This window comes from Oculina patagonica, chromosome 8 (assembly GCF_052425735.1).
Source record: "Oculina patagonica isolate OP01 chromosome 8, crgOcupat, whole genome shotgun sequence".
NCBI lineage: Eukaryota > Metazoa > Cnidaria > Anthozoa > Scleractinia > Oculinidae > Oculina > Oculina patagonica.
Genome location: NC_135765.1, coordinates 15398262 through 15410117, shown reverse-complemented (window position 1 = coordinate 15410117; position 11856 = coordinate 15398262). Strand labels below are relative to the sequence as shown.

The 11856-nt window shown below is 37.6% G+C and overlaps 2 protein-coding genes across 3 annotated transcripts; one reads left to right on the top strand and one right to left on the bottom strand.

Annotated features, from left to right (window-relative positions):
• Positions 1–71: 71 nt before the first annotated feature.
• LOC144664526 (3'-5' ssDNA/RNA exonuclease TatD-like) lies at positions 72–7107 on the top strand. The gene is made up of 6 exons (XM_078525701.1): positions 72–202; positions 1433–1591; positions 2305–2596; positions 3204–3513; positions 4964–5162; positions 5584–7107. The coding sequence occupies exons 1-6, from the start codon at positions 175–177 to the stop codon at positions 5913–5915; spliced, it is 1320 nt and encodes a 439-aa protein (XP_078381827.1). The 5' UTR covers positions 72–174; the 3' UTR covers positions 5916–7107.
• Positions 7108–8055: 948 nt separating this feature from the next.
• On the bottom strand, positions 8056–11139 carry LOC144662474 (uncharacterized). Of its 2 annotated transcripts, none has more exons than XM_078523284.1 (3): positions 10519–11139; positions 9249–9550; positions 8056–8774 (listed from the first exon to the last, which is right to left on the bottom strand). In XM_078523284.1, the coding sequence occupies exons 1-3, from the start codon at positions 11000–11002 to the stop codon at positions 8709–8711; spliced, it is 852 nt and encodes a 283-aa protein (XP_078379410.1). In that variant the 5' UTR covers positions 11003–11139; the 3' UTR covers positions 8056–8708. The 2 variants fall into 2 exon arrangements, with proteins under 2 accessions (XP_078379410.1, XP_078379411.1); XM_078523285.1 differs by having other exon boundaries at positions 8056–8771.
• Positions 11140–11856: the final 717 nt, after the last annotated feature.

The window sequence follows — 11856 nt, the reverse complement described above, 5'->3', positions numbered from 1 at the left end:
CAGTTTGTCACGTCACTTTCCCGCCAACTTCCTGTCAAGTTGCGTACCGCTGGCTTCGTTGTGCTACACGTGATTCGGCTGAGCGAGCTCACACTTCTGCTACTCCATCTTTGCGACCAACTTTTTTCGCTCCTTTCGCTTCCCGGGAGTCTTTTACTGCGACATTTAAGAACAATGACAACCAACAGGCGGTTTTTTGTAGGTAAGTCGAAGCTGTTGTCATTTAAAGTCGAGATAGACTGGCTTAGAACACCTTAAAAGGGCCTTGGTAAAAAAGTCAACTTGTGTTTTCTTGACATCTATTTAAAGCCTGTGCTGGTAATTCTCAGCTGTTTTTTGTTGTTTGTTTGGTTTGTCGCCGTAATAAACTCCTTTTTTATTTGCCCATGTCGTATCTAGCTTTAGACGCCTCACTATGCGTGTGAAATCTTTTCGTAAATTATTTCGTTTCACTGAATCGAAGTTGTCACTTACGAAGCGAGACGGAGATTTTGGAATGCAATCTTGTCCCCGAGATCTTGTCACCCAGCTTAATCACAATTAAATGTCAATGGAAACAACTTAGATCAAAATATGAACCACAAGGTTAACTACAGCAATAACTGGAAGATTGTAAAAGGTTTTACGTCGGAGTTGTCATTGCACAAGTGGTTGTCGTGCATTAAACTCATGCGGTGAAATCCGAAGCTTCTATTTAAACTGCCATTACGCATGTGCTTTTATCTCTATCATCTCCCTGCTCACAGTATTTAGTCATGTTTAGTAGCCATGTTTTGTGGGTCGGAGCTGGTCTTCTAGATAACAGGACTTGCCTAAAATTTTTATTTTCACCTAAGGCCTACATGTATTTTGGCCTCAGCATTATTCAAGACATTTTTTTTGGCACCCTGTAATAGTCAACAGCACCCAGTAAGACTGCAGACTGTAGACTTGCGGACTTCCCTTCCAGTTAGCCTACTACGCACTCTGGTTAGCCTACTATTCACTCTGGTTAGCCTAAATAGCACTTCGGATATCCCATTTTATTCAATCCTCCATTATTATTCAGCTCATAATAAATTGTTTGTTATACTTTTTTTTTTGGGGGGGGGGAGGTAACTGGTTGCTGGGATCTCTAGCACTACAAAAGACGTATTGATTGATCATTATATTTTTAAGGGGGGAGGAGGGTGGGTAATTATCAAAAATATAGAAAAAAAATGGCGCAAAGTGAGCCGCAAAAAATATACTGTAGATGGAGCTAGCCCAAGACAAATATTGCGCAACCTAAAATTGAAAAAAAGAAAACTTTGGACAGAAATTTTCCCTTCCTCCCCTCTCTTTAAAAATATAATTATGGTTCCTAATTTGACCTTTTACATTTGTACATGTAAACAGCAGTACATGGAGCCAAAACTTGTGGCTGATTATTTTTGCATATTTTGCTGTGTAGGGAATCTCTCCTTTAAAGTTACAAAAGAGGATTTGGCCCGACACTTTGGTCTTGATACCACTCCGTACTTACGCTCGTCAACATGGATTGAATTAGCTGTGGAGCGTCCTGGAGCCTCGCAAGGTTTTGGTTTTATTAATGTTCCAGAACATCTTGCAAGTACGTTTTAGTAAAAGTCTGGGAGGACTTCTAAATGTAGTTTTCTTGTACCTTAATATTTTTTTATTAAATGTCTGAGATTCACAAGAGTTAAAAATGTTTTGGTGACAAAATTGAATTTTTTGGTCATTTGCATGTATTTTCGGGATCAAAATGGTTATGCTTGCTTATTCAAGGAATCTGGTGAAAGTTAATTCTTTGTAGTTCAATATTAGGCAGTCTTGGTAAAAGTTGATTCCTCTGTGCTGACAGAATGAAAATGTAACATTTTTTGAAATCGTACCATCCCTTTTATCATGGTCATTGTATTCTGATGCTGGTGGGTTTTGGGGGTTGTTAATTATCAGTTGATCAGTAACTAATGTAAGGATGGCTCCATAGGTGTTTTGCAAGGGAATCTTGCTACCTTTGCAAAGACATGTATGAACAGTGTATTGATCAAGTACGACATCCAAAAGTAGAAATATTGGACAAATTTGTTTTTCCTTGCTTGGTCAATAACATTTGTATTATTTTTCTAACATAGAAATGCCATGTGAAAAGCTAACTTGTGCAAAAGGGTTTGGATGAAAAGTGGGTGACCCAGATCCAAATACCTGGGCCTCTAGGGCAACTAATCAACTTCATTCAATTCATCTGGACTGCTCACAGAGCAGAAAAATAACAAGTATTATAAAACTATCATTTTAATGAAAAACCATCTTTCATTCTAGGTCATTTGCTTCAGTTGAATGGAACCAAGCTTTATGATAAAGTCATCAAAGTTGAACCAGCCAAAAGCTCAGGTGGAGGTCGCAGTGGTAGAGTTTCTATCCCGTCAATGCTTCCTCCCTCTTATGTCATGCCAATTCCTCAGCTCAGTGGTTACGGAGCAAACCAGTATAATTATAACCAAAAGGGTCGCAGGAACAGGCGACGCCCTCAAGGCCCTAATGACATTGTGAAGGTCCCTGAGGATAAAGTTTTGCAGCTCATTGATGTGGGTGTCAATCTGCCAAATAAAGTGTAAGTTTAGTTTGTGTAAATTTACAGTGTATGGGGCTGTCATACTGTAAATGATAAATGCAGGATGCACAACGCAGACAATTAATTATTGCCTTTGGTCACAACATGAAAAAACCATCAAAGCAACAAAATGGAAGTCTTGATGATTTTGAATATTGAAGAAGTTTTTCTTGTCTTGAATTTATATTGATGCTTTCAATTTTAGACATATATTCTGGTAAATAAACAGCAGTGTGAAATAAAATAAGTTGTTTCTTCAAAGTGCTCTAGTGTTTTGGTAATAATCCCTTCTTCAATTATTGAGTGTGCTTGAAACCATAGAACAAGATTTAAATGTTATTGTCCAGGTGTTCAGCATAATGGTAAAGATGCTATGGAAAGGTCATGCACATGAAAGAAATAAGATAAACTTGAAGTCAATGTTCAAGCCTCCAGGGCAAGTGTTCTGAGCTTGAAGATCAACTGAGGACCTTTCCTTGTGTTGTCTTCTTGCTGTCTACGAAAGGTGGATGATCTTAATGAAAAATAAATATCTGAAATTTTTTGAGAGCAGTTTATCTACTTTTACTGGTTTTTATGTTGGATTGATGTTGATTTTCTTTTTCAGGTTTTCCAGAGACATCCGAAATGTCATAGAACAAGCAGAAGTAGTAGGAATCAAACAAATGATTCTAACAGGCAACACTTTACAGATGAGCCAGTCAGCCGTCCTGCAAGCTAAAGCACATCCTCGTGTCCTGTTTGCATCCGTGGGTGTACATCCTCATTTCTCAACAAAGGAATGGAATGAAAAAACAGCCAAAGAGATTGAAGAATTAGCTAAGGATCCTGTGGTTGTTGCTATTGGTGAAGTTGGTTTGGACTTTCATAGGAATTATTCAGATGAGAAGGCACAGATTGAAGCATTTACAAAACAGGTAAGTTCTGTTTTGATAACTTATTACACAAAGTTTTTCACCAATTTGTTTAACATCTCTTTTATTAAATAATCCACTGTCTTTTTTTAACATCAAATTTTCGTGACTTTTTTTGTAGAAAGACATGGTAAAAAAATTAAAAAAATGAAGTCGTAAAAATTTCATGTAATTTATAATGTACCGTAAACACCCACAGATAAGCCGCACCTTATTACCAAAAATCTTCGCTCAAAACTAGGGTGCGGCTTAACTGCAGGAACATTCGGAAAAGGTTGCCGACATTTTGAATTAACACTTTTATGGAAAAGTATGTCAATTAATATTACATAAAATACAAAAGAGTACTGGTCATTGCTTTTGCAAATTTGACAGCTGTTGGGGGGGGGGGGATGCGTAGTCAGTGCTCGACACTAACTTTTTTGGATACTAGGCAATTGGCTAGTAGGTACAAATAATCACTAGCCCACAAGGACAAGCCACTAGCCCCACCCCCCCCCCCCCCTTTAAAAAAAATAAAAACAGCCAAGTTTGAATCAGCTAATCTCTTAGCACTATATTTGTTTGAGTCCACACAAGTACATCTTTCCTTCACTGAGATGCAGCAACGATGCTATCATCCAACTCGGTTGAGAATTTCTTGACCGTGGATCACACTTCTTTTTCTCTTCAGCTGTGTGTGGTCCTCTGGTAAACAATGTAAATCTGGCTCACGATTATCGGCCCTTAAAGGCGGTTTTCTTGTAGGTAAAGTGTTACAAAAGCTTGCAATCGTGCTCGCGCGGTCGCTCGCGCGAAAACCCCAAGATGGCCGACTTATTATGGCTCTCTCCCGGGTCCCTTTTGGGTGTCATGGAAGCGAGGACAGAGGTTCTTTTCCAAGATGGCGTCAGGTTTGCGAGTTGATCGTACGATATAAATCCGTATGCGATGTGGCCAGCGCTCTGTTTAAATTACTCAAGCTATGGAAACTAGATCCTGATGAAGGTTTCTGGGAGAAAAACTTCCCAAGTTATAGAGTTGTAGTTGATTTATTTTTCCACGAATCTTACTAGTCTATGGGCTAGTAGGAGAGTACTTTTACTAGCCAAGCATGAAATTTTACTAGTCCTGGGCTAGTGTACTAGCATTAGTGTCGAGCACTGGTTATATATATTTTTTTTTTTATAATATTTTTTTTTTAAGAAAAAAAAAAAAAAAAAAAAAAAAAAAAAATAAAAAAAAAAAAAAAAAAAAAAAAAAAAAAAAAAAAAAAAAAAAAAAAAAAAAAAAAAAAAAAAAAAAAATTTTTTAAAAAAAAAAAGGGGGGGGGGGTGCATAGTACAATTTTATTTCTATCCACTTGTGTTAAACAAAATTCTCCCTTGTTGAATCAGAAGACAAAAATGTTTCCAGGCAGTGTGGAGAATACGACGAATAATGACCTTCAGACTTTGCATTGTTTTCTTGTTAGGTTGAGATTGCCTGCGAGGTTCAGAAACCACTCTTGGCACATGAGCGAGCATCACATCAGAAATTCATTGAGGTGTTGAGCCAGTTCAGTGGCAGATTACCCTCTATTGTAATTCACTGTTTTACTGGTAGTGTATCTGAAATGAGTGCCTATGTCGCAATGGGATTCTACATCGGGATTTGTGGCTTTATTTGCAAAGGTTAGTAGATCAAAGTTTGGTGTAACAGTGATCAATACATCAAATTAAACAATAATTTATCAATAACTACAGATCTAATTTATTATAAATACTCTCACTAATAATAATCTAATTAGATTTATCCATTTGGATCACATGCCAGCCCAATATATTTTGTCATGAAGGACAGCTGCCGATGGACAGTTTTTAAAAGTACATTTGAAGAATTATTTGTTTCATATCATATGCAACTCATGATTTATGCAGGTTGCACATCATGACATGGCAAAATATTCTATTCAAGACACCTATTTTTCCATTTTAGGCTTACTTCTAAAAACTAGAAATAAATGAAAGAGCATTTGACACAATTTAGAAGGAACAGGTATAGCGTAATATACATTGTAAATGACTTTTTAAACATTTGTTTTCATTTCTCTAGAGACCCCAGGCAAAGCATTAAGAGATGCCCTCAAAGAAGGTGTTCTACCATTGGACAGGATTCTTCTTGAAAGTGACGCACCTTACATGATCCCGAATGCCCCTGACAAGGAAATAGATGATGTTTGCAAGTCCCTTCTCAAGAGATGCCAACCTGGACGAAATGAGCCTTGTACCCTACCAATAGTAGCACACACTGTCGCAAAGTGTCTAGGTGTTGACGCTGAAGAAGTCGCTCGTGCCTCTGCGGAGAATGCAAGGCGGGTTTTTGATTTGAAGCAGCCTGTACCTGCGACGCAACCGACGCCCGCCGCTGTCAATGGCTCTGAATAAGCAACATTGTTTAAAGAATGATTATGAAGTTATGGAAGTAAGAAGTACTTTTTTTGTATCTCCTCAGTAATACTTCTGTAATCAGCAAAAATGGAATGCAATTCTCCTTGCAATTGCAGAAAACTTTACGACAATCATCCAACAGTATTTGGATAGCATTTATTTGTTTCTGTTTAACTAAATATAGGTTTTTGGAAAAAATATCTCTGAGCTGCTTGATTACGATGGATATTTAGTTTGAAATCAATCTTTGTTGTGATGGAGATTAAGGAGTTTTGAAAGGGAGAAATGTATTTACTCATTTACTCACTTAAAAATATATGGTTCAGCTAAGAAGTTACAAATATATTACAGTATAATTTTACATTGAAAGTTTAAGGTTGAAATTAGAAGTTCATGTTCAAGTCATGTGGTGGATATTGTGCTACACCATTTCGGATACAGAAAGGTAGATTCTCCATATATCTGGTAGATTTTTGACATTAAGGGCAAAGTTTACCTATTAAATTGACTTGCGAAAATTATTGACATATATAAATGAGTATTCTTAGAGTTTAGAAGGAAAAATTTCGAAAAGTGAATAAGAAGTTCAACACTGACTTGTGAATTATCAGTGATAGTTAAACTACAAAAATATTATAATAGGAAAGTGATGAAATGTTAATTGTTGCAATGTTTCGTTTAAGTTTTTGATCAAATAAGGTTAATAGTATAAAGAATTTTGCTATCAAAAGCTGTTATCTCTATACAATGGTAAGGAGGCAAGTGTGCATTTGATCTGCACCTTTGTGAATCAATAAGCATCAAAAATTGTTTTAGTTTTATGAGGGCTGTATGTGGGTTTGCTTGCATGTTATTTATTATGGCTCAATTTCTCACAAGAGATTTGTTTGTTGTCCAACTCCAAGCCCTTGTAATGTTTGTCTTTTGCATATTTAAGTAGTGTTCACCAAGTGCTCGTTTTTGTGTTGTGTAAAGCATACAGCCATTTCTTTTTGATGTCAGGTTTGATTTTTTGGGTCAGTCGGCTATTTCAAAATTAAAACCTGTCAATGCGGACAAAATAAGTTAGCCCAGCCAAAAATAAGGTGATTTGCCTGTTATCGTTTTTCCAGAGTTAAACAATTATAGAAAAGTTTGTAAAATTACGATGATATTGATATTAAGAATATTATACTGTTATTGAAAAAGATTTGCTGTTTTTGTTGTTGTTTCCTTTATATAGCTGAATTTCGCTGCTACAGTGAACGTCTGTTGTGTTGTGAGCCATATTACAGATGTGCAACAAACCTTATGAAGGTTTGTGGCACATCTGAAAATGTATGGAGTTTAGTATACCCTGCAAGCAGAGTTCCCTTGGATCTTCCTAGACAGTGCCTAGAAAAATCGGGAAGAGGATTTTTTTTTTCTAGGAAGATGGAAGGTAACACTGCTCGCTCGAATCCCGTACATTTCCCGTGCGTTCCGCATGGGTGCCCCCAGTGTAGTCCAATGGATGTCTTCAATGGGTTTCCGGTGCGTAAAGACCTAGCTAAACAAGGAAACGCTGTTGCGGAAACGTTGTGTCCGCAACAATGTTGCCTAGTTTAGCCAGGCTTTAACCCTAAATTTTCCTTGCCTTAACCCCAGCCTTCCCTCAAACCTCGTCCCCAGAGTGCTTTTCCCGGCCCAGAAGACCCAATACCACAGCTGTAGACTTCATTTTATTGACTTCTGGTTGAACATTGAACGAGATATTTCCTTTTGAAAAATATCAACTTTGCAACCTTTTTATCTGTTTTTTTTTTTTTTTTTATTTTTTTAACTTGGCACGATAAATTTAATGCTGCGTGCTCTTTTTGGTTGTCTTTTTTTGCCTTCTATTGGGTGAATTTCTAAATTCGAGATGTAAACGACTTTGATAACGTCTACAAATATCGTCCTTCCCCTCCCTCCCTCCCCCCCCCCCCCCGTCAAAAAAATAAACAGAGGCAAACAAAGGGAGATTAACTTGGCACGATACTTTTTTGTCTTTTTTGCCTTCTATGGGGTGAATTTCTTTATCCGAGATGTAAACGACTTTGAGAACGTCTACAAAGATCGTCCCCCCCCCCCCCCCCCCCCACCCGCCCAAAGGAAAAAAACAGAGGTTACCAACTGGTGATTAACTTTTTATTTTAATATTTAAAGTATTTTGGCCAATAACCAACCAAGAAGACTGAATATATGACAAATCGTGATAGCAACATAGCATTTGGCTTTTGTTACTACTTACATTCACAAGCCATGCGTTCTATAATCTATTTCTTCTGGGCAACAATTTACTGAAGTTTATCGTTTCTTTTATTCTACGCCAAGGGAAACTCCCTATCAAAATATGTTCGATTACAAGAAACAGCAAATTAAGAAGCTAAGAGACTTGTTAGTGTTTATAAATGTTTGTTAGTTGCCAAGTGCTTGTCTGATCTCTAAACATTCTTGCAATGTATAGTTACATTGCACAATACAGTGACAAGACACTGAAGAACATCAAAAGTAATTAAAGTCAAGAAAAGATACGTGCTAATAAGTATATACGACAAACAAGGTTGATAAAATGCTTGGTAGTTCTTGAATTAGCACTAAACTGCACAAACTACTCGAGACACCTGTACCAATTGAAGGATGCGAAAAGTAAACTACACAGGGTAAATGTCATGTAGAAAATCCAAATTACGACCCTGATGTTCAATCCATAAATGAAGTACTGAAGGAAACGATTCTTTGCGAATGCATATGCACGTTCGCCAGAGTTTAATATCAACGGTTGTTTCTCTAAAAAGGTTCCGGAGAGCGTTGATGGTTCAAATTCAGCGGCGCGGAACGGACAGCAAAACTCTGCTAAGGAAAGAAACAAGAAAATTGCATTATTTATTTTCTTTCGCAATCTTTGACACATTACATAATTGAATGTTTTCTTCCTCTGGAGACCACACCCAAATTTACTGGTAGAGGTTCATTAACTCCATTTACCATCCCCGAAGTTTGCAAGAAAGACAACATTCCTATTAATACGTTTTCTAAAATTTTACAAGTTTGGAAAAAAATTTCGTTGGAAATAAACCACACGAGTGAACTTGAAAATTTAGAAAATCGCGAGACTGAAATGGAAATTTGGTGGCATTATCTTTAAGATTTTGAGACACCCATGTAACAATGTGTTAAGGTAGAATCCAAAGAATAAAAGATTTTGGTTGTTTGGGAATCTCTAGGGCATATTAGGTAACTGTTAAGAAGCATTTTGGTATACCACCCCCCCCCCCCCCGGGACGTGAAAATGTATGAAAAACAAATCACATACACAAAGCTTGTTACCTGGACGTAAGGTGAAGAGAATCTTGGAGAATCCAGGGGGGAGTAACTCAGAAACCAGTTCGTCTGATCTGGTGCCATCATTCTGCAAAATCCCTGGGGTGTAACTGCGATGTTGGGTGGGGCACGGGCGGGGATGTGCCGCATCCGAGGAGAATAGTGAAGGTAACCATAATAAGGGTGGGGTGGGCCGGGCAGGTTTGCACACACTGGAAAAGCTCTTGGCTGTTCTTTGAGAAGATTCGAAGAGCTTTGTTTCGCATTCGAAATTTCACTTATTGTATTGGCTGGTTCCGTAGGATGTCCTGTAAGTTTTAAAACGAATTCGGCGTGTTAGAGGAGAAACATAAATGTTTAAACTTTAAGATACTATTAACACAGCGTTATTAGATTTCGTTTGGGGCAGTTTATTTTATAAGGAGGCTTATTAGCCGCTTGAAAAAAAACATTTGCAAGGCTACTTTGATTAACCCACTTGAAACTTATTCATTGCCTATTTTTTTATACCGTGGAGACGTTAGAAGACATTGTTTGAAGATCCGAGTTGAACAGCTAGATCTGACCGAAACGAAAAAAAGTGGTAGTTCGCAAAGTGAAATTTAAAGTTAAATTGCGAGAGTTAAGCTTTTGTTTAAAAAAAGGCGAAATAACTGGATCATGCGTTTCAGTGCGTTGTTGTAAACCCAGTTAAGCTTAATTAAACATGCTGAAATGTACATGAAACCGGCTAAGAGAACATTTTCACTGAAAATGATCATTTACATCTTTACTAAACATGTTTAAGACAACCTGTGCATTTTGACAGTTTAATTTTTTTTCTTTTTTAGTTTATTTCTACTGAAGTGAGATAACGCTAAGTGTAAAGAATTGATCCTGGCATTGTTGTTGATTTTGGGTGAAACGGTTATTTGGCGACAAATATTACCAAAATCAAAACAGACAAATAAGACAACGTCAAGTTTAAAATGTAAGCTTAAGTTAAGCATACCCTATGACAATCGAAATAAAGCTTTAAAAACTTTTTTCAGAAAGCGAGTTTTTTTGGCCGGTAGTAATCGTCTTGTGGAGAGATTTTTAAAAATCATTTAACTTACGGTTTGTGCATTTTCAAAAACTATTTGCAGTGGTAATGATCGGTCGCCGCCCTATTTTGAAACTTTTTTAGCGCAATCAACCCTTCTTGTTTCTGCCCAAAAAACGTAAAGTCTTATTTTTCCAAGCTTCATTACTAATGAAGAAAACATCTACAGTCCGACTCAAGGCTTGAGCTTACCTTTCCCAGCTAAAGTCGAAGTCGGCAAAGCATCTGCCATTGTGGGGGCGATCAAAGCTTCGTCTGTGTTTTTCTTCTCCACATCTTCGACCTTCTTCACCTTGTTTGAAGGGCGTTTTCTCCTTGTGGTTTTTCCACGGATAACCTCTGCTTGACGTCCTGGTTTTATCGCTAGTCGTCTTCTTTCCAAGATCAAGGCACAGTGCTTACAGTTGCATTGTTTGTACGGGCAAAGATTTCTGTGACCTTTCAACGGAACAGGATAGATGCCATGATTTCGGCAGCGTGTGCATTTGGGCTTCTGTCTGGAATCCACTGCGATGTTCGAATTCGACGTCGAAAGCATAATCGTTCTGTACTTACAGTTATTGCAAATAAGGTTCCAAACAGATCTTTGAATAAAAAAGTTACAGCTAAACAAGTCGCCGGGTTGAAACTGACCGAAATGAAGAAGCCTTGATAGGGCAGGGCTTTCAAATAGCATACTTAAAATTTGATTGACAGCTTACAACGGCTGCTCACACTGCAAGATTTCCGAAAAACACTCTAAAACTGCGACGTATGCCTTTCACGAGGAATGTCTGCGTTAAAATTTTACACTTTCCGTTTTGATAAATGACATACATTGCAAACACAGTACCCCTGAACTTTATTGAGTTAAATTTTTAAATCAGTGAGCGTGGGAAAGTCCCATCCTGAAAACGACCAAACATCTGTAAGCAACTCCTTATAAGGTAAAAGTGAAGCCCTTTGAAGTCCCACGACAACATGCTTTAGTGGCCTTGGCTTTTTCCAAAGGAAACGAAAAACACTAGACGCAAATAAGACCTTTTAAAAAGTAATTTTGCGTTCTATACAGGTTTGAACAGTGTTCAATTCACTGAACCTTTAGCTCATAAAACTCTGCGTATTTGATCAGATGATCACCACGCAAGCGAGAACATGTCGGCCGGTGACGTAGGCAGACCACCGTAGTGCATCAATTTTCTCACGCCTGGGACATTAATTCAGGCATTAATTAAGTCAACGTCACAGCTTTTCAACGTCTTGTTTGACAATTCAAAGGTCATGGGCATTGCCAAATATTAGACAAACATCAGGAATAAGTTGAATATTGAACGATTTATTTTCTTTTGTATTTTTTCTACTGTCCGTTTTCGATTTTTAATTTTTTCTTTTAAATGGGTGCTGCCCATCTGTCAGAACAAACCAATGGTGACATTACTTAACAAATAATATCAGGAGCCGGGCTCCTGACAATGTTTCGATTGTTTCTAACAAAATTTAGCTCAGCTAAGCCTACAGTTACTGTATGAGCAAAAGAAACTCAAACTAAGA